The sequence below is a fragment of the Drosophila persimilis genome, unplaced genomic scaffold (genome assembly GCF_003286085.1).
Source record: "Drosophila persimilis strain 14011-0111.01,24,50 unplaced genomic scaffold, DperRS2 tig00000000-arrow-pilon, whole genome shotgun sequence".
Taxonomy (NCBI): Eukaryota; Metazoa; Arthropoda; class Insecta; order Diptera; family Drosophilidae; genus Drosophila; species Drosophila persimilis.
Genome location: NW_020825288.1, coordinates 9,437,342 through 9,458,690, shown reverse-complemented (window position 1 = coordinate 9,458,690; position 21,349 = coordinate 9,437,342). Strand labels below are relative to the sequence as shown.

The following is a 21,349-nucleotide window of genomic DNA, read 5'->3' as shown; positions in this document are numbered from 1 at the left end:
GATTGATTGATTGATTGATTGATGATTGATTGTTGAAGTAGATGAAAGAGCATTGAATTATTATTAATTAACAACTAAAACATACTACTGCTAACTAGAAGACCCTAACCCCTACCCTAGCATATAGATCAGCGCCATCCCATCCCATAACGAACCCAACCCTACCCCCAAAAACACTTACTAAAATATATATATATATCACCTAAATGTTCACTGTGTGTAAAATAGTTGAAAGCTGCGCTGCTCTGATGATTGAGTTTCCTGATTTTCCATTACACAGATTTCCATAGAACGAACGAACGAACGAACGGCGTGTCTTAGTCCCTGAATTGTATATAAAATGCAGCATCCATGCAAACGAAACTTTGTTACTTAGCTTTAAGTGTTGCACACACACACACACACACACAAAAACACAAACACATAGCCACTCCGTGAAGACTTCTCTCGAACATACAGAAAAATCCAATCATTTGAAAGCCCCAGCTTTTAGTACGTTGTTTTAGGAAGAGCAGCTGGCAGAAAATCTATGCATACGATTAAGAACAGAATTATATATATCCCCCCCATAATCGATGGATCTATATAGAGATGTATGTAAGGGAGGGAAAATATTATGAATTGTAAAAAACAACCAAGCAAATGTTAGTCTATATAGAAGAGCCACACGGTTATGGAAATTGAAAACTGTCATCTACTAAACGCGATATCTACATATATCCTATATCCATCCTAGACACCCACACACACAAGACGTTTCTCTGTGGAAAGCGGTCCAGCTTCAGCTTCAGGAAAGTCCTTTCGTTTCAATTTCTTCGTGGAAATGCGCACAATTGTCATTCGATTTGCTAAAAACAAAAAAACAAAAACAAGAATAATTTCATTTGTAAATAAATCTAGCTAAGGTGGAAAACAACAACTGTGGGGGGATGGACAACCAATGGACTGCTTTCCCCGGCCTCTCGAACACACACACACACGCACACACACACACATACACTCACTTAGGCGCACTCACTCATATATTATTGAAATAAAAAATATATAAAATTTATATATTAACAACAAAAAGAAAATATACTATACATAATGTATGTTTGTTCATTCAACTCTCACGCCCATTGCAAAGTATAGAAGCATGCATTATAGTACATATAGGAAGGAAGGAAGGAAGGAAGGAGGGAGAGAAGAGAAGAGAAGAGAACTAGGAGAGACAGGAGGAGGCGCAGATGAGATGCAAGTTCTACTAAAGAGGAATGAAATGTATCTCGTAATCGCGTACAGTTCATATAATATTAAAGATAATTGTGTCTGTGAATCGTGAGTTAATATACACCATATAATATAATGCAACAACTAAGAAAAACCTAAAAGAAAACATACAGCGTTAGCGTTATTATTATGAAAAAATATGTTTGTAAAACGTGAATGAGAATATGGAAGCAGCAGATAGCAGAGTGAGGGGTAAACCGAATCGTATAAAGGGGCGTCGCAGGAGAAAGAGAGGAAATTGAGGGAAGAACCCATACGGCCTAAATACTAAGCAACGTGTGTAAGAAAGTTTTGCATCTTTATATTAGCGTGTAATTAAACGAAATTAAAACCGAAAGCTAAAGAGCGAAAGCCCAAGGATAGCCATTGATAAGCAATAGACACTGAAGTTAGGTCTTAACTGCCTTTAAAGACGGAACACACAGAGACAAACCAAAAACCAAGAACAGGACCACAGGGAGAGTCCACACAGCAATATCGCGTAATTCCTAAGACCATAAAACACCCAGACTTCAGGCAGCACCACCACCCCCCCCATGGCCCAACCATCTCTAGTTAATGTTTGAAGAAGCTCACATAGGATGCCAATCAGAGGAAAAAAAAACAAAAACACAGCATTATTATATAGAGAATGATGAAATGTAAAAAAACAAATGTTGAAATGAAAAACGGATATAGAACTGTACTCGTTAAAGTCGAGCATAAGTGTCCCTTCAAGTAATGATTTGCGTTCCGTTTTGTATTCTTGTGATCGTCGTTTTCCGTTGCACCCTGAGTTAATCAATCGGTTTAGTATCTGTATCTGTATCTGTATCTGCTTTCAATAACTTGTATGGTAAACTTAACTATAGTTTCTATTATTGTATTTATATGTACTATGTATAAACTATAAATCGAGCATGTTAAAATGTAGTAGCCAGTATGTAGCTATGCTTAGGATCGGACAGATGATGATGATGACAGATCATGATGATGGTATAAGCAAAAAATGCAAAAGCAAAACTCGTTAAGTACTTTTAGAGACAACAACAAAAACCCTGTACTAAAGAAGTGTACTAAAAGAATAAAGTCGCATTAACAACGTTGCAAAAGGTAAACAAAAAAATTAAATAAAAAAATTAACTTAAAGAACAAGAAACCCCAAACCACAATAAGAGCAAAAAAGATAGTTAAAGCGCTTAAAAACAATTTAAAAACAAAAATACTATGGATACTAACAAATCGGATAAGTGGATGATGATGATGATGGAAGAGCATAAAGGATAATGGAAAAATGGAAAAATATATGTGAATTATGTACGTATTTTCTTATGTTCTAGACTTGTATAAAAGAAAAGAAAACCTATCTTATATGATGAATGAATATGATGACACATGCTATTATTATTAATCTTTTAGTTCTGTTCTGCAGGACAGTGTTGTGCGAGGATATTTCGATATGTTTTCATGGATTGAAGGCACACTGTACTACACACACACACACACACACACACACACACACACACACACAGACACACTCACACACACATGCATACACTCACTCATACAGGTACACAATCAATCACTCAATCACACAACTAAACAAAATCTTATGCTGAGAGTAAATATAAAGAGTAAATTATAATTACACACACGAAACAAGATATGAGAAAATAAATGGGAATAAATATATATATATATGTAGATTAATATACATAAATATATATTTAAACGAAAGTATATATACATTCGAAGCATTCGAAAAAACACACAATGGTTTTTTAGTTGAAGATTTGCTTTCGAAACTCCAGAAACAGAATGAAATGAACGCGAATGAAGAAGCAAAAACCTAAGGGCAAATAAATGCGCAGCAGATGAGCAGCATAAAAGTAAAACAAAACAAAAAAAAATTGCAAAAAACAAATATTTAGCTGCAAGCAGAATTAACCAAAAAATAAAAGGAATAAATGAAAAAAAAAACAAACAAAAATTAAAATATAACATGAGAAAAACACACAAGCAAAATGCATGAGGATGGACATGAAAGCGGCGCGAAAAGAAGCAAAGAGATCAATCAACAATAAAAAAAATTAATAAATACAAAATATAACAATCTATTTGGTTTTATTTTGAAAACTGTACAAGAGATGGGATGAAATGAGATGGTTGTGTGGCGGTCAGCTTTTGTATTTGGGCCTGAAAGCTCTTCATACCCTGTATTTGTAGAGTCGAAAGGGTATAGTCGTTTCGGATGAAGGTTGAAACGAATGTGTCCGTTCGATTATGGGCTAATTGTACAGGTAAACAATGTCATTGGGTCATTGAAACACCCATCTAAAATTATATAACTTTGATGTCGAATCCGGATGCTGAATCGTTTAAGCCTTGTCTTAGAGATCATTAAAAGCCTGTGGTAGCCTTATGGACTGTCGCTTTATCTAGCAAAATACCAAAAACCATAACTAATCTACTGAATTTCCTTTTAGAATATAGTATACAAAACAAGTCAATCTTTATTTCCACTAACCTTAATCTTTATCTGACACATCGCAAACACGTGACCAATAGGTGGCTCCTTCTGGTCGCTTTTATGTAGTTTGTAAGCTTTTGAGCTTTTGCAACATCGCCACAAAAGCTGGCAAATGCAGTTGGTCGCTGCCGTTGCAAAAGTGCAGTGCCGTCAAACGCAAAGCGAGAAAAATCAATTTTCAAAGTTTCCACCAACTCGTGGCCATCATCCTTGATGAAGTGGGAAAACTATTGTGATTTCGTGGCCGGATGCTTTGGAGGTAAGTTAATTGAAGCAGCAACTATAAGGGAAATCCAAGGAGTTGGGAGATGCACAACGAGAGATGCGGAACGGATGACGCAATGGCTGTGAGCCAGATGTGTGCCACTTGTTGAGAGAGCACCAGCCAACGGGCGCCATGGTCAAGTTCACGTGCGGCGCCCCTGATCCGCGAGGCTTATTTCTGTGTGCGGTGGTCGAATTTTTTGGCAGGCAGCAACATGCAACATGCTACATGTGCGCTGGTCATGCGGCATGATGGGAATTTTAATTAACATTTATTCTATGTACGGCCATCCGTTTGATCTCATCCGCACAGGTGCCTGCGGCGTGGTGGTGGCCCATCCGCTCGACACGATCAAGGTATGGCAGCAGGCATCCAATTCCTCCGTCCAGACGGCTGTCCATCAGATCTACAGACGCAACAATGGGGTAAGTACTTGGCAGAATGCAGGAGACTGGCCGGTCAGCAATCCTTTTAAAGATCAACGGTTTCTACAGGGGCATGTTCTTCCCATTCATCTCGACGGGGGCCATCAACTCGCTGCTGTTCGGGATCTATGGCAACCACCTGCGGCAGCTGCGGAAGGTGTGCCACAGCGACTACCAGCGGGAGCAGCTGGAGTACCACAACATGTTCCTCGCCGGATCGGTGGCCGGTTTCGTGCAGTCCTTCATCGCCTGTCCCATGGAGCTGATAAAAGTCCGCCTGCAGACGCAATGCTGTGAGTGCTTCAGTCATTCGCATTCGGAAAGAGTTTGATAAATCCTTCTGTTTCAACAGACTATAATGACTATCTTTATGGCCAGCGACGTACAGCCTTTGGCACATTCAAACGGATACTCAAGACTGATGGCCTCTCTGGCCTCTATCGGGGTCTCCTGCCCATGATGTGTCGGTTAGTACGAGAAGTCCCCTGAAAATGCTTCATCTAATTCTGTTTCCCACAGCGACGTCCTGCCCTATGGCATCTATATGCTGGCCTACCGTCAGGCCGCTGATTATCTGAACACACGAGACTTTGTGCGCAAGCGGCGTAGCCATCCGGATGGTTCGAATGTGAATCTGTTGATCACCACATTGGCCGGCGCCTGGGCCGGGGTTATCTCTTGGGTGTGTGTCATTCCATTCGATGTCGTGAAGACGCTGATGCAGGCCGACGAGAATCACAAATTCCGCGGCATCTTCCACTGTGTAAAGGTCAACTACAGAGCCTACGGATGGAGGAGCATCTTTCGCGGCAGCTGGATGCTGGTCGCCAGAGCAGTGCCCTTCAATGCGGCCACCTTCTTGGGGTACGAGTATGCCCTGGAGTGGTGTCATACGTACGATAAAAGGAGCCTATTTGCAAGTGATTGAGAGCTTTATCTAGTTTTTAAAATATTTATATTCATATTTACTGCACATTTATTTTGCTAATAAAACGATTTGAAGCATAATTTGAATTCAAAAGACAGTGGGAGTGCTGCAAAATACCTGTTAATGGCTGTTTATCGATTATCAACCACATCAAGCAATGAACCAATATCTATCAATTCATCAATCCATCAGTTCATCAATACATCATTCCATCAATCTATATATCCATCAATACATAAATCTATCCACCGATAAATCTATCAATCTAATCCATTCCATCAATCTATCAATCTGTCAATCTATCAATCCGTCAATCTACCAATCCAACAATCTATTAATCTATCAATCCATCAATCCATCAATCTATCAATCAATCAACCACTGAACCTAGATTGATAGATTGACAGATTGATGGAATGATATATTGGCAGATTTATAGATTGATGGATTGATAGATTAACAGATTGACAGATTGATAGACTGATAGATTGACAGATTGATAGATTGATAGATTGACATATTGATAGATTGATGTATTAATAGATTGATGGATTGATCAAATCAATGGATGGATTGGTTTATTGGTTCATGTTTTCATTGGTTCATTGATTTATTGGTCATTGGTTCATTAGTTGAGTGGTACATTGTTGTGCACCAAAATTGAGGCAAAAACAATCAAAGCAATCGCCGTAGTACGAAAACAAGTCAAGTACTTAAAACAAGCAAGTCAAGTAGAAAATTGATTCATTAATCGGATAAAATTATGTGGGCAGGGCTGAGATATCTAGATAGCTAGTAATATTCGACGGAATTTCAAAAACGGGGAATATGAAGAATTCGTCGGTATATTTTGAAAATGAGACCGTATATTTCCGTATTTATTTGAATCGGTTATAACCGGTAGGCAATATAAGTCCCATTTTAATCGGATAAAACTATGTGGGCATGGCTAAATTTCCTATCTAGCTTGTAATATTTGACGGAATATCAAAAACGGGGAATATGTATAAAATAATTCGGAGTTCGTCAGTATATTTACGGTATAATATTTTGAATTCAATGGTATATTTGTGAGAGTCAGATGGTAAATTTTATCAAAAATTCTGCGGTCACACTGTAGCCAACAAAAACAATTTGTACAAAAAAATTTTTCAAGACGACAACATCGCGAACGCATATTTGAAGATTGAAGATAAAAGATTGTGAAGAAAGCAAATAGTGCACGGTTCGTTGTTTTTTGCGCTGCGATTAACGCGTGTGCCTTTAATGATGTGTGTTAAGGCATTTACAGCGCAATTTTCATGCGGTGGTGCTCGTGCCCCTCCAAAACTTAACAAAAATCCAATGCAGAGGCAGCAAGCAGATACTTATGCCTGCTCCCTGCTGCTGCTAAACAATTAATCAAATAATAATGATGACTGCCCAAGGTGCCAGTGGAAGTGAATCGAAATTATATTGCGCACAATCATCATTATTAGTACGAGTATTATGTGCAGTTGTCTGCGGAGGCGCCCAAAGTACGGCCAAGAAGTCGTGGACAGCGGAGCGCTGCTGCTGCTGCTCGACATAAGGCACAACGGTGGTGCGTCGGTGCACAAGAAAGGCAAAAGAAAAACAAACTAAAACAAGGCCAAGAAGGCCAGAGAAAACAGAAAAGAAAACAAAATACACAAAGTGTGTTCACCATTATCGAAGTGCTTCGCATAGTCCCCCCCTAAGAACGCCACACACCTCCCCACTCGATTCAAATTACGTGGCTCGTGGCAGTGGACAAACCTGCTGCTGCAAAAATCTCAATCTGGATATACTGTACCGCGCACCCACCCCCGTGAACGGCACATAACTTCAGATCCAATAGGAAAAAAAGGAGTACAAGAATCCGAGGAACAACCACCACCGAAATGTCATCGCTCAAGGTTGCCGTGAGGGTTCGCCCCTTTAACACTCGGTAAGCGGCGGTTAGAGGATTAGAGTAGAGTGTTAGAGAGTGTTTGTCCAGACCAGCGATAAAGTGGATGTTTATAGAACGCCCCCTAATGCGTGGGCGAACTGTTGCATTTCCTCTGATTAAATTGAGATTTACATACATATGTATGGCTAGAGCTCCCTCAATAGGAGCAGCTTTTCGATTTGCAAGGCCGTCGACTGCCACGGGATTGCCATAGAACGTGGAAGGTCTTGATTTATTTTTGGTTTTTGGTTAGCCAACTATTACTTGGGAGAATGGCGTGTAATGGCCTGTAATGGCGTGTCTGATGTGGGCTTGCCCAATGTGTCTGTCTGTCTGCCTGAAGCCCCATTCTAGTACCTCTCTTTTGTAGTTGTTGTAATTCTTCGAACCGCCAGCGAACATTTACCTTTTTTTACTCTTTCTGTTTTTGTTGTTGTGTCTTTATCTTGTCTATCTGCGGCGCAGCGGTCATTGCTTTTGGCACAGTTACTTGCGTACAAAGCGAAAGACAGGCAGAAAGAGAGGACAAAAGAGAACTGCTGCCAAACAAAGAAAGATGGAAGGAACCCGTGTAATGATGTCATTCATCTCCTCGCACATTCGATATAAAACTCGCCAAAAACATCACACACATAAGCAAAATATAAGCTATTTTTTTTATAGGTTTTCTCTCGTGTGTTAATTGTGCCTGAAACCGACCAAACAAACAAAAAAACTGTAATTATAATAGCAACTCCCGCCGGGGGCTCCGCTTTGAAGTTGTGACATCATCGTTATCGTAGTAGTGGACTTATGCAAAGCACTCCACTGTTGCCCAGATCCATCCATTGGATACCATTGGTTCATCTGTGTGTTTGGTTAGCCTCCAAACGGGCACATTTCCACGGCTCTCCTCCATCGCAGTCATGCTAGAGTGCCGACTGAATCGACCGAGTGTTCGCAAAACAAAAAACAAAAAAAAGAAGGAAAAACCTACAATAATTATCTACAAGTACGAGTATGTTTATTGCACCCAAATTTGATTCGTAAAAACACTCGCACACACATCTACGAGTTTAGAGCGAATTTTTAGCACGAATCCGAAACCAAAACAAGTTCCCATATTTCTCTCACAATGGATTGTATATGCCTCATGACTCACGGCTCAGACAAACAATTTTTGTTCGTTTTTAGTGGCTGCATGAATGTTTAATTTGAGACATGAATCAACGCTGTCGTCTCTCGGAATTGTCAGTACGAACGAATGCACAACCCAAAATCCCGCTCAAGCAGCTCTCATTCCTGTAATCTCTGGCTCTGGGATGTCTGCTCTCCACAACGGGCCAAAGATTAACGAATTAAAACCACTCAAACGCACTGAGAACCGAAAAGTGCCACAGCCACAGCACAGTAGAGCAGAGCAGAGAACGGCCAAGTGGAGCAGCGCAATCATGCCACGCTATGGGGCAAAGAGAGGAATGACCTAAAACTGCCGCTCGAAATGGGACAAGACATTGCAGTGACTGCCGAGAATGGGAGCGAATGTTAGACCGATTCGTAAATACCCTTGTAATAGTCGAGAATGGAAGGAATGTTTGCTTTGGAAAACGGATCGTTTCGAGGCGGAAATGACTGGCAGCCTGGGTTTCTTTCAAATGCTCGCTATTTTGGTTTTCTCTGCAATCAGCAACGAAAAAGTTCAGCAAAAACTCTCACGTCTCTGGAGAGATGTCCGCTTAAGATAAATGATCTTGAGAGTAATAAATATAAATGGGGAAAAAAGAGATTATTTCTTTCAAACAATAAAGTAATGCCTTTTTCTAGTCCACAATATAACAATATTTATTTACTTTAAGTACTTGTTTAATTCCCATTTCTGGGTAAGCTTATCAGCAATTAATTCATCCTTCAAATGTTCAGAAAACTATGATACAAAAAAATTGATAAAAAAAAATACTAGAATGATACAAAAATAGCTCTAAAGACGAGCCGAAGGTCTATTTGTTAGAAAGCCTATTAATTTTAGAATTAAATGATTTAATTCATTTTGTAAATAAATAAATAATTCTAAAAAATACTAGCATAGGACTAAAAAACATTCCAGAATCGTACTTGATTACTACTCAAATAATCCTAGAAAAATACTAGAAGAAATACTAGAAAACGTACTAAAGAAATCATAAAAAAATACTAGTAAACTCTGGGTAATAAAAACGTAGAAAACTACTGGGATATTGATACCAAAAAGCTCCTAGAGGAAATGATATTGGAATAATCCTGCAGTAATACAAGAATAATACTAGAATAATTGTAGAAAACTTCTGGGATCATACTCTAACAAATTCTAGTCGAGATGCCATAGAAAAAGGGCTTGGGACAATGGGATCTACATATGTATATACTAGAAATCGTATACTTTTTTCGAGTCTCTCTTTTCCAATAGGTTTTCCTCTCTTATTTCTGATAGAAATGACCCCTATGATAGAATAGAGTTCTGAAGAGGAGCAGAATGCTCTCTGGCTATCATTCCATTGAATTGTTTGTGTGGCATCGCGGATGATGGCTCTTCTGTTTATTTTCTTGAATGCTCGAGTATATACCATGCATCTGTGTGTGTGTGTGTGTGTGGGGGTGCCCCTATGAACTCAAGTCAACCGGTTCCCCGTTTCCCCGTTTCTCCGCTTTGCCCATTTCCCCTCCATCTTGGAACGAACGAAATGTTCTATGCCTTGTTTTTCCGTCTCTTTCATTTGTGTCGCTTTTCCTTTTGATGTTGCAATAAAGTTTTCCAGCATTTTATTATGCCCTGCAAACCGGATTTTCATTTATAATTTGTAGCTGTCGCCCGATCACAGAGCTCCAGAGCACCAGAGCACCAGAGCTCTAGACTGTATTTGGAGCTGCCAGTGGAATATGTCAATTGGATTGCATGGCAGGGCAGGGCAGGGCAGGGCACCTCCAGCGGGTGGCAGAAAGGGGCGGGAATTTGTTTAGGGCATGCAAAAATCGTTAATAGGAATATTTATGAGCTGCTGTTGTTTTTTGTTGAAGTAAAAATTGCTTTATTCCGACACGGAAAGTCGTTAAAATGGGGAGATGGAAGTGAAGGCAGGGAGCCGCTCGGAAAGTTATATAAAATCGCAACAATAGCTCTCCATCAACCAACCAAGGCCGCCAATTATTTTAAACAGATAACAAATGAAAATGCCATCCTCTCATCTGTCTTTTTTCTTTGTTGCAGCGAGAATGACATGGACGCACAGCTCATCATGGAGATGGAGGGCAAGAAGACGCGCCTGATGAAGCCCCGGCTGCAGTCGATCCGCGATGCCGGACGGGACAATCATCATGACTTCACCTTCGACTACTCGTATTGGTCGTTCGATGCAGAGGATCCGCACTTTGCCACCCAGGAGCAGGTGTACAGCGATCTCGGCAACGATGTGGTCGATTGTGCCTACGAAGGTGAGAGACGCTCCACCCCGCGATGGCACCCCGCACCCCATTCGGATGGCTGTCTGTCTGTCTGTCTGTCCCGTGACGCATTAACCCCCGCCCAACTAATTGCCCCCCGTTTTCACGGGGTCTCTGCCACATGACAGCTAGATTTTTCCCATTAGCCGCACACAGAGACACCCACAACAGCCGAGAGTTTTCTCTTTTTTCGCTTTTCTGTTTGCCTGCACTTACGGTTTTGTTTACATTTTCTTTGTGCGTCTGCTTATTGGCTTCGCCATGGCCGAAGGTGGGGAGGGGCAGGGGGAGGGGGTGGTTTCCCCCAAAATGTTCCTTATTGTAAACACCATTTGGGTCTAAAAATAGGAGCTCCACTGTACACACAACCCAAGACCAAACTTCGACTCGAATGAATATGAATGCGCCGCTTGGAATAATCATGCAAATTTCCGGCTGCCGGCTGGATGCCACTCGAGTGGAGGAGGAGGAGGAGTCATCAGGCTGGGCGCCCCTCTGGCGGCCTTGGGGGCTAGATTTGATCGATTGATGGCCACCGCCGGAGGTGGGATTCGGTGCCTGGGTGTCACGTGCCTTCCGAAGATTTTCCCTGCAATTAATGCGTAGTTTTTTTTTACGCGCTTTCACTTGAGCAAAAACTAATTTATTATTTCATTGCAAACCTGAAAAGGAAGGCAGACTCTTTTGATACCCTTCCAAAGACCATGAGCAACTCCTTTGTTGTAGTTTTTGCCAAAGGAAATCAGAAGAAAAGTCACGTTTTATTCAGCCGGAAATGGCTTTTGCAGAACCGGAGATGCTTCAAATTGTAATACCCCCCCACTTCAAGGGTAACGAAACAAAGCAACAAATAAAACTAAAACTAAAACAAAAACAGAAACAAAAAAAACAAAAACAAAAACTTTCGCCCACAACAGAAACGGAAAATGGCAAGCGAAATGGAACAGCTGTCGGCTGCTTGGATGTCGGCTGCCTGGCGTCTGCTGTTTGGCACGCTTTCAATATTGAATTACAAGCAGAGGCCGAAGATTGGCCAACAGGGAAGTGGATGGGGATGGGGCATGGGGATTGGGGCATGGGGATTGGGGCATGGGGATTGGGGCATGGGGCCTGGGAATGACAAACATTTGAATGAATTATGCAGTTAGGAAAACAAGCCATAAACAAACTGCATAAACTGCAAGTGGCGTCCCACTGGCTCCGATGACTCGTCTCGGAGTCTCCGCCATGTGGGACGGGGGGACTGCCTGCCTAAACGCTGGACAGATGGCCAGTTGTTGTTGCGCCACTTGTGCGGTCTCAGATGACACGATGGAAAAGCTAATCTTACACACCTGCCTGAGCGCACTTCTGTTAACCGCCCAGTGGGCGTGATATGTCTGTCTATCCCCCACTCCACGGGACGCCACGTCACGCCACGCCATTCCACTTTCTGTTTTTCTCGACTCCCTGTTGACGGGGGGGGCGCCAGAGATTTCGTCACGACTTTTTGAATGCAACATCTTTGACGGTGAATCATCTGTATTATGACATCAACAATGCCATTTATGGTGCCGCGATCTCACAAAAAATACTATTAAGTGGATAATTATCCTTGAGACTAGCAGCGTCTGCTATAGATAGAAGAATGCTTGGGGGCTGACCCTAAACTTTAATGGGATCAGTGTCAATGCAGATAATTCAAATCTCACAGTAACAAAAAGTGGAAAATCAGCTTATCTGCCATTTCCACCTTGTTCAAGTTCATTGCAGCAATTTCCAGTTGCAGCAGAGACCCCATAATCGATCTGTCGGGAAGATCTATACTCTGTAGGGCTGAGGGCTTTGCTGCCATTGAGCAAAAGAGCAGACATTGCGTGTGCATGATCCCTCCGCTTGCAGCAGAGCTTCTCCCCTGACATGCGCTGACAGAGTGGGAATGTGCCATTCCCATGGACACGCTCGAATGAATGGATGGTAACCTTTTAACATTTGCTTCTTGCAGGCTACAATGCATGTGTGTTCGCCTACGGACAGACGGGCTCGGGCAAAACCTTCACGATGATGGGCACGCCGAACAATCCGGGCTTGATACCGCGCATCTGCGAGGAGCTGTTCAATCGCATGCGCGTGGGCCAGGAGTCGGGCACGGGCTATCGCACGCATGCCAGCTACCTGGAGATCTACAACGAGCGGGTGAAGGATCTGCTGGCGGCACAGAGCACCGGACACGGGCTGAGAGTGCGAGAGCATCGGAGTCTGGGCCCCTACGTGGAGAATCTGTCGCAGCATGCGGTGTCCGATTTCGATGAGATTCAGGTGAGTGAATCTTGAGTGGATCTTTTAATCATACTCATTATGTACGTCCCTTGCAGGAATGCATTGCTCGAGGGAATGCGCAACGCACCACGGCCAGCACAAACATGAACGACACGAGCAGTCGCAGTCACGCCATCTTCACGATCACATTTGTGCAGGCGGTCTTCATGAATGACATGCCAAGCGAGACAGTCTCGAAGATCCATTTGGTCGATCTGGCTGGCAGGTGCGTAAGCGGAGCATGAAGCTCTAGAAAGCGCAATGACTCTCCTCTCCCCTTCTTTATTTGGTATTTAGTGAGCGTGCCAATGCAACGGGTGCGACGGGTCAGCGCCTGAAGGAGGGGGCGCACATCAACAAGTCCCTGGTGACGCTGGGCAGCGTCATATCCGCTTTGGCGGAGCAGACGAGCGCCGCACACAACAACTCGACGTTGGCCACAACCCCGAACAGTGCCAGCAAGCGGGTGCTGTACATACCCTATCGCGACTCCATTCTCACGTGGCTCCTGAAGGACAGTTTGGGTGGCAACAGCAAGACAATCATGATTGCAGCCCTGTCCCCAGCGGACTGCAACTACAGCGAGACCCTGAGCACCTTGCGGTACGCCAATCGAGCGAAGAATATCATCAACAAGCCCACAGTTAATGAGGATTCCCATGTGAAGCTGATTCGAGAGCTCAGGGAGGAGATCAACAAGCTCAAGTCCATGCTTGCGGGTGACATTGTAAGTCGGAAGTCAGGGGATGGCAGGATGTTTCCGATTGGTTCTGATTACTCTTTTGTTCTAGCAATCATTGCAGCCGTCTCTCAAGGTATTGGCCGATCTCCAGAAGAAGGAGGCACAGGAGAAAGTACTCACCGAAGAGTGGACGGAGAAATGGAAGGTGGCCCAGTCGATTCTGCAAGAGCAAAAGAGCCTGGGTCTGCGTAAGTCCGGTGTGGGCGTGGTCCTCGACTCAGAGATGCCGCATCTGATTGGCATCCACAACGATGTGACCACCGGAGTGACCCTCTACAGCCTCAAAGAGGGAGAGACGCGCATTGGCACCGAGGAGGCGGAGCTGTCGCAGGATATCGAGCTGGCGGGCGACGGAATCCGGGCCCAGCATTGCAGTATTGTTCTGAAGGGCGGCGTGGTTACGCTGCATCCCTGGCCCCTGGCCCAGTGCTGGGTGAACGCCCATTTGATTGACGAACCCAAGCAGATCTCGCAGGGCGACATCATACTGCTGGGACGCACGAACATCTTTCGCTTCAACAATCCCGCGGAGGCGGCCAAGCTGCGCAAGGACTTGAGTCGTTCGCAGCTGGACATGTCGCGACTGTCGCTGATCACGTCGTCGAAGGAGAACCTGCTCACGTGCAGCATTTATTCGGACGAGGATGGGGCATCGCCCTATAAGCGCCCCGAACGGCAGTATTATCCTCAGTGTCCCATGTCGCGGGACGATCCAGAGTTGCAGGATGAGAATCGCAAGATTCTCGACACCATCGAGAATGCCTTGAAGCAGCTGAATGTGGTAGGTGGTTGCGGAGAATGCAGTGAAGCCAACAGACGGCGATAACCTATTCTGTTCTCATAGGAACGCGTTCAGATGCACGACCAATACAAGACGAAGGTGAGGAAGCTGACAGAGGAACTGATACGCCTGGAGCAGGAGGAGATGGATGGCTTGCAGCTACTGAATTGTCGCGAACAGGAGCTGGTTGCCCGCAAGGATATGCTGCTGTGGGAGAAGACCAACGAGAAGGTTCAGGTGCGTCTCCCGGATCCTTACTGTGGCATGCAATGTGAATGGATTGATCTTTTGCGTGCTTGTTATATGCCTGTCTATCTCTGGCTGCCGTCTCTTTTCTCTCTCTCTCTCTTTCTGTACTTATCATTTCCTATGTTCTGGCTTTTGTTCCTTATGATTTTTCCGTTCGTTCCATTTTCGTTTTAGATCGACATTGTGTGTAGACAAATTTCAGCGTTTCAGACGCAGCTCGACTCTAAGAAACGCGATTTCTCTGAGTATGTAGCGAAAGAATTGCAGGAACTGCAAGATTGTGGCAAACTGGACGAGGTTTGTTGTTTGTTTTTGTTTTAGAACTCGTTTGCCTAGAACTACAGTAGTTAGCCGTAGAAAAAGAAACACAACAAGTGTCTAACCAAAAATATTAATAAAAATCTTTTATAGATGGGCATGAAGATCGAGGAAGGCACTCCTCTGAATGATGAGCTGCTGTTGCAGGTCTCTGATTCGTTGGATCTGTTTGCCGCTCAATTTATTAAGGACACTGTTCGCAGAAATGTAAGACTCACTCTGAAAAACCCCCCTAAATGTATATGAATCATTAAACCACTTTACAGAATGAGGAAATACGTAAACTGGATGAGGAGATAGCCGAAAAGGAGCGCATTCTCAATGCCAGCACCAGCAAGATAGCCAAAGTGGATGAGACCATGCTGGAGATCCAAGCTCAATTGGAGCGACTGCGTCTGGAACGCGCCGAGAGCGAGGCCGAGGCGCAGGCGATGCGTGCCAGGAAGCAGACTATGAAGCTGCAGCTCAGCAACAAGTCCTTGTCCATGTCCACCTCGACCAGCACAAACGAGGCAGACGATGTGTCCAAATCGGACACTTATGAGACCTGTGATACCTTCCATACCGCCCAATCGAATTTCTCGCTTGTCTCATCGCCCACCATCACGGAGGGCCAACAGACGCCGCTCAGCAACTGCTCCTGCGAGGCAGAGGATGAGGCGGAAGACACGCGCAAGGATGACGACATTTCAGGCAGCAGCGAAGATGCCTCACGCACCTGCACTGCCGGCCCAAGCAGCGGTAGTGGCAGTGGCAGTGTCAGTACCAGCACCGGAGGTGGTGCACCCAGTGCAACGCCCAGCTCGCAGGCTATAATGAGCGACAGTGGCGTGTGCCTGGACAGCCGAACACAGGCGCTGCTCCAGAATGGACACGTCAACAATTATAAGCAGAGCGTGCGCACCAGTGACGAGGATACGGGCTCCTGCTCCTCCTGTGAACTAGGTCGGCACTCGGATATCTCGCGTCCGTATTGTCCGCTGCACTCGCTGCGCCGCAAGATTGCCGCCCAGAAGGCATTGATCATGAAGAACCTCGAAACGGACCTGAACAAGACCCAGTTGGATGAGCAAATTGCAGATCTGCAGGATCTGCAGAGACGCTACATTCAAATGGAGCAGGAAATGCTCCAGAGCGTGCAGGACTTGGAGGCGCACGCCCAGTGCTGTGCCGACGAGCGGTCCGGAATGGAGCGGCAGTACGAGCTGGCGAGCTCCATTATGCGATCGAGTGTGATGAGCCCCACCAGCATGGAGGAGTCCACATCGCAAATCTATCCACCCAGCATGACAAGATCCTGCCCATCTATGCGGGAGTTTCGTAAGTAGCAAAGTCTGTCCCTTCCATGGTCTTTGGACTTCAATGTGCTCTTCTGTCTCTCCCATTCAGCGGCTGAGGGCGATCACTTCATAACGATACCCTCCTTTGTGATGCGTGGAGCTGGCAAGCAGACGCACTACGAGTACGAGGTGCGCATCGCCCTGCCCGATGGCAAACTGAACATTCTCCGACGCTACAGTCGCTTCCGGGAGCTGCATTTATGCATGAAGCACTGCTATGGAGCCAAGGTAGCGTATCTCAACAGGAAAAGGCACACAATTTACTTATATTATTCCCACGTTGTGTCCACTGTAGATCTCTGCATTACCATTCCCACGCCGAGAGCTCTTTGCGTCGAACAGCGAGCCAGTAGCCAAGCATCGTCGACGCCTTTTGGAGCTCTACTTACGTCGGCTTTTTGTGGTCTGCTCGAAGATACCACAATGCCCGATATATGAGGGACCTGGGGGACCGGGCCTCACGCGGGCCTCTCTCGTCCAGCTGTCGTCTTTTTTCAAGAAGGGCCTGTTCGAGAACGGGAAGCATGGGACGGGATAATAGTTAACCTACTGCTGAATTATCTCCTGCCTACAGTGTGTCTTTTTATTTATTTGTACTACCTGTTAAGCTATATGAACGACAACATGGACCTGTTTTGAGTAGCTATCTCCCAAGTATGTACTAAGTAGAGTAATTATAAAAAAGAGCGAAATAAATGTGTAAGCCCTTAGAATTGTAAGACCACCAGTGTCCTTTCAACCACTTTTTTTTATACATACATATATACCAATTGTTATTATTATGAACTGTAACTGTAATGGAGCTTTATATTAAACACACACACACACACACACACACTTGAAACTGTAAAACTCTAAAACTGTAACTGCCAGTGGCAATGTGTTGCAATCACTGAGATAATTACTAGAACTAAGTGCAAAAATATGTCTGTTAAAATGTCACGTTGAGAATTGTTTAGATTGGTTTGAAATGGTATGGTATGGCAGGATGGTATGTATTTCGATTTTGGCCCAAGCACTGTTTTGCTGGCGCATTTTAATTAGTTAATTATTCCTCAAACGATAGTTAAATATACAAATACTTCCGAAAGTTATTCCAGTTATTAAGTCTGTGATTATATCAATTGAAAGTTATCAACACGGAATCTGTAACTGAATCTGTATCGTGTACCCAAGCGAACACAAATCCAACAACTGACAAACTCTACAATCTACTTAGGCTTAAGATAATTGTATAAACAGGAGCACTGTAGACGGGTCTAGGTGGGCGGATATTTGGCAGTAGGTTATTCGATTATAGCATGTAAGAGTATTTACACTTAAGTTGATGATTGTCGCAATTATTTAGTAAATTAATTATGAGTACAACTACTTGAAAATGATGAAACAAACATGAAATGTTCAATGTAAGGAAACGCGTTTAGATACAATACTTTATATACACGATTTATGATATTATGATGATTGCAATAAGTGAAACAATAATAGCGTAAATCCCCTCTCTCGGGCAGGCCAATCCCGATTTACCGATGACAGTAGGTGTGCGGGTGTGCTGGCCCAAAAATATACACAATATACGTAATTATACACAACAAAAAGTGTTTAAATCTTGTTTTAATTAATAGTACGCGTATTTTTTTTGTATTTTACATACAAATGTAGATGCAATGTAATGTACATGTACGTGTACATGACATGTAATCTACATGGTATTTTAAGCTTAAAAGCTTTTGCTGTTATTGAGATCGAAGCGACCTTTTTCCTCCGCAACGGCCTGCAATTTGAATTGCACAAGAATTATTGTATATCCCAGAATGGTGACAATCAGCTGAAAAATATTTGATTAGAAGACAGCTCTAAATAACGTTGTATTTGCAATGTAGTACCCCGCCAAAGTTCTTCAGATTGATATCGAAGAAACCTCCGCAGGTAAAGAGCAGTCGGAGGTGTTGCAGCTGCAGGCAGTATTCCCGCAGGCCCATGGATAGTGCTGGAAAATTGTTTGCCACAGAGAGGCAACGAATCTGATGGAGAATGCGTGGAAAACTATTGTACTGAAAGGGATTGAGAGATGAGGTTCTGTTCAGGTGGAAATTTAAATAGAAACACTCACGGCATTGACGCAACGCTGGCTGAGATAGCAGGCCACTAGAGGATTGATCAGCAGCAGAACACAGTTGCCGAGTCTCACTATAGAAACGACAGATTTTCAGTTGAAGGAATTTAGTAGATACTTAAGAGAGAGACTTACCGTAGCGACAGCAATCAGCCGGATTGAATTGGTTGATATAAGCCCAGTTAACTACGTGCAGAATGGTAAGACCGTTGAACAGGAACAGAAACATCATGGGCAGCGTAAAGTACTTCTCCAGTTCGCCCACCAATCGCCAGACACGGCCGAGTAGCTGCTGATTGCGTCGCAAAGCCACGCACAGAGCCTGCAGCATGTCGCGCTGATTGCAGTCGGCCAGCTCCACCTGCAGCTGCCTCAGAGTGTGACGCAGGCGGAGCACCAGCTCATAAACCATCACCACGAACACGCAATACTCCAGGCACTTCAGCTGCAACATTATTAGTACCAGCTCAGAGAGAATTTTGCTGGGCCAGGACACAAACGGACCCATAGCCTCAATAGTGAATCGGGGCATCAAACCGACCAGCGCGACGAGCCACAGGCCACAATTGGTGGCCAAACGGTAGCGAAAACTGTTATGCCCCGGCTGTCCGCCAAAGCACTGGGAGGCATCATCAATCTCCATTTCCAGATCTGCAATATCCTCATAAATGTGGCCCAGACGACGGTAGTTCAGGAGCATGTTCAGATGAATGACAATGCCCATGGAGGCGAGCACAACCTTCTGCACTCTGCCCATGGCTCTGGTAAAATCTTCCAGCTTGAACTGTTCGATTTCCGCGTTCAAGGCCAACACATTCACATACGACATACATATGAGAACCCCAAGTAAAATGAGCGAATAAAATCCATATCCCACAATCAAGAACCGCCTCAGACGCCTATTTGTGGTCCTGTCAAAAAAGTTGGGCGGAGGCGTCAGCGCGAACACGGAGAATATCTGCAGATACGGACGAGCTGCGGCCAGCAGACGGCGACGACCCTTCATGTCTACCAAATCCCAAGGAACTGAAACGAGCTTCAAGGTGGGCCAATCGAGTAATGTGCAGTTAATTTCTTTAATTAGTCGGATAACGCGGCGCAATGATCGATGGTGGTTTGTGGCTCTATGGCCTTTGAAGATCTTTATCCCCAGTGCCTGTCCCATTTTCACATCAAAATGCTGGTAATTTCAATTTTCCTTTCCATGCAAATGTGGGTTAAATTGTTTTTATCTTGGCTGGGCAATCAGCATTGCGAGTGTCTCAGTGGGTGTGTGTGTGTGTGGGTCCCCTCTATTGCTATCCTTTGCATTGCAATTGCATCTGCATTTCAATCCCCACTACCCAGCCCCAGCCCCAGCCCCAGCCCCAACCCCGAACTCTACCTCTAGCTTCAGCTCCATCTGTCGCTTTCAATTGCTCCACTTTCTTGCTTCATTTTCCATTTTGTGCACATAATTGCACTTCTTGTGAGCTAAAATGTGCAAACATTTCCCCATCATACCCATCCACCTATGCACCAGACATGCCCCCCCCCCACCCCCCATTCATGGAAGGCAAATCAAATGAAAACACCCTCAGACCCCGTGGCAGGGACTAGGGACCAACGACTGGGGACCGGGGACCGGGGACCCGCCTGCTAATCCCAGTGCTCGCTGAGACCCTCGTCGGGTTTGGCAATACATTGACTGGATTAAGTATCCTTTTTAATTTTTAACTACTTCACTTCACTTTGCACAGGGAATGAGAGCCGTACTCGTATTCGTGTCGTCCATCTATGGTTGGGTGGGGGCTTGGCTTGGGTTCGTTTTTTATTTTACTTTGGCTGTGCCATGCATGTGGCCTTTCGAGTCCTTTTCTTTTAAGCTTGATTAAGCACTTTGTGTAACTCTATGACAGGGACATGCATTTGCATGCTGGACGGCCAGGACGCCAAGCCAATGGCATTTTTAATTTTCTACAGCTACATATTCTGATCCAGCTCGAGAGTGGGTCGTCTCCCATGTCCCATTTTGCACTCTCTCTGGCTGAAGGACAGTGAAAATAGCTATGCATTAGCATCTGCAGAGCTCTCGTGGCAACAGCCCGGTGCTCGCTCTTTCAACGTGCATGATTCTCATTTATTATGCACTGCAGGGATGTAACAATGACTTTGGATTATTGTTTCCTCCCAGCCTCAACAAACAATTGAATACACAATAAAATTAAATAATTTTTAACAAGCCACAGGAAAACGGAAGTCCTCATCCATACACACGCACACACACACGCACACACACAGTCCCGACCATAATAGGCAATCTCTGCTCGTGGCACACAGATACGAATATTGTAAATATGTAAATATATACACATACGAGTATGAGTATGATTACGAGTATGAGTACGAGTATGACTACTCGTATGTGCCGTGCCTTTGAATATATAGTTTTTTCCATTGGCTTTTATCATTCTTACTATAAATATATTGTATATTGTTTAAATTGCATTAAGTCAAAAAAAAAAACGCCAATATATACGAGTATGGATTTATTTTATTCGCAAAGGTAAATAAATTCATATAGAGGCAATGTGTTTAAGGCCGTGTCTGTCTGTGTATGTTTCTGCGTTGTCTGCGTGCAATAAACAAATAAAATTTTATTATTTATGTATTCATGGCCATTAAACGGATATCCGGGAGCACATTGCGCATTAAATTGCACT

The 21,349-nt window shown here is 44.1% G+C and overlaps 3 protein-coding genes across 4 annotated transcripts; 2 read left to right on the top strand and 1 right to left on the bottom strand.

The window, feature by feature from the left end:
- Positions 1-3,924: 3,924 nt before the first annotated feature.
- LOC6587515 (solute carrier family 25 member 45) lies at positions 3,925-5,479 on the top strand. Its single transcript, XM_002013035.2, has 5 exons — positions 3,925-4,040; positions 4,359-4,471; positions 4,524-4,764; positions 4,824-4,938; positions 4,991-5,479. Exons 1-5 carry the CDS (start codon positions 3,995-3,997, stop codon positions 5,397-5,399), a joined length of 924 nt encoding a protein of 307 aa, XP_002013071.1. The 5' UTR covers positions 3,925-3,994; the 3' UTR covers positions 5,400-5,479.
- A 1,821-nt stretch (positions 5,480-7,300) lies between these two features.
- Positions 7,301-17,144, top strand: LOC6587510 (kinesin-like protein Klp98A). 2 transcript variants are annotated; one of them, XM_002013034.2, is made up of 12 exons: positions 7,301-7,347; positions 10,571-10,794; positions 12,788-13,101; positions 13,158-13,327; positions 13,399-13,828; positions 13,893-14,624; positions 14,688-14,861; positions 15,048-15,170; positions 15,285-15,398; positions 15,458-16,511; positions 16,581-16,759; positions 16,827-17,144. In XM_002013034.2, the coding sequence occupies exons 1-12, from the start codon at positions 7,301-7,303 to the stop codon at positions 17,067-17,069; spliced, it is 3,804 nt and encodes a 1,267-aa protein (XP_002013070.1). In that variant the 3' UTR covers positions 17,070-17,144. The 2 variants fall into 2 exon arrangements, with proteins under 2 accessions (XP_002013070.1, XP_026840251.1); XM_026984450.1 differs by lacking the exon at positions 15,048-15,170 and having other exon boundaries at positions 16,827-17,069.
- A 1,107-nt stretch (positions 17,145-18,251) lies between these two features.
- Positions 18,252-19,653, bottom strand: LOC6587508 (putative gustatory receptor 98b). Its single transcript, XM_002013033.1, has 4 exons — positions 18,783-19,653; positions 18,645-18,721; positions 18,418-18,585; positions 18,252-18,359 (listed from the first exon to the last, which is right to left on the bottom strand). The coding sequence occupies exons 1-4, from the start codon at positions 19,651-19,653 to the stop codon at positions 18,252-18,254; spliced, it is 1,224 nt and encodes a 407-aa protein (XP_002013069.1).
- Between the last annotated feature and the right edge of the window lie 1,696 nt (positions 19,654-21,349).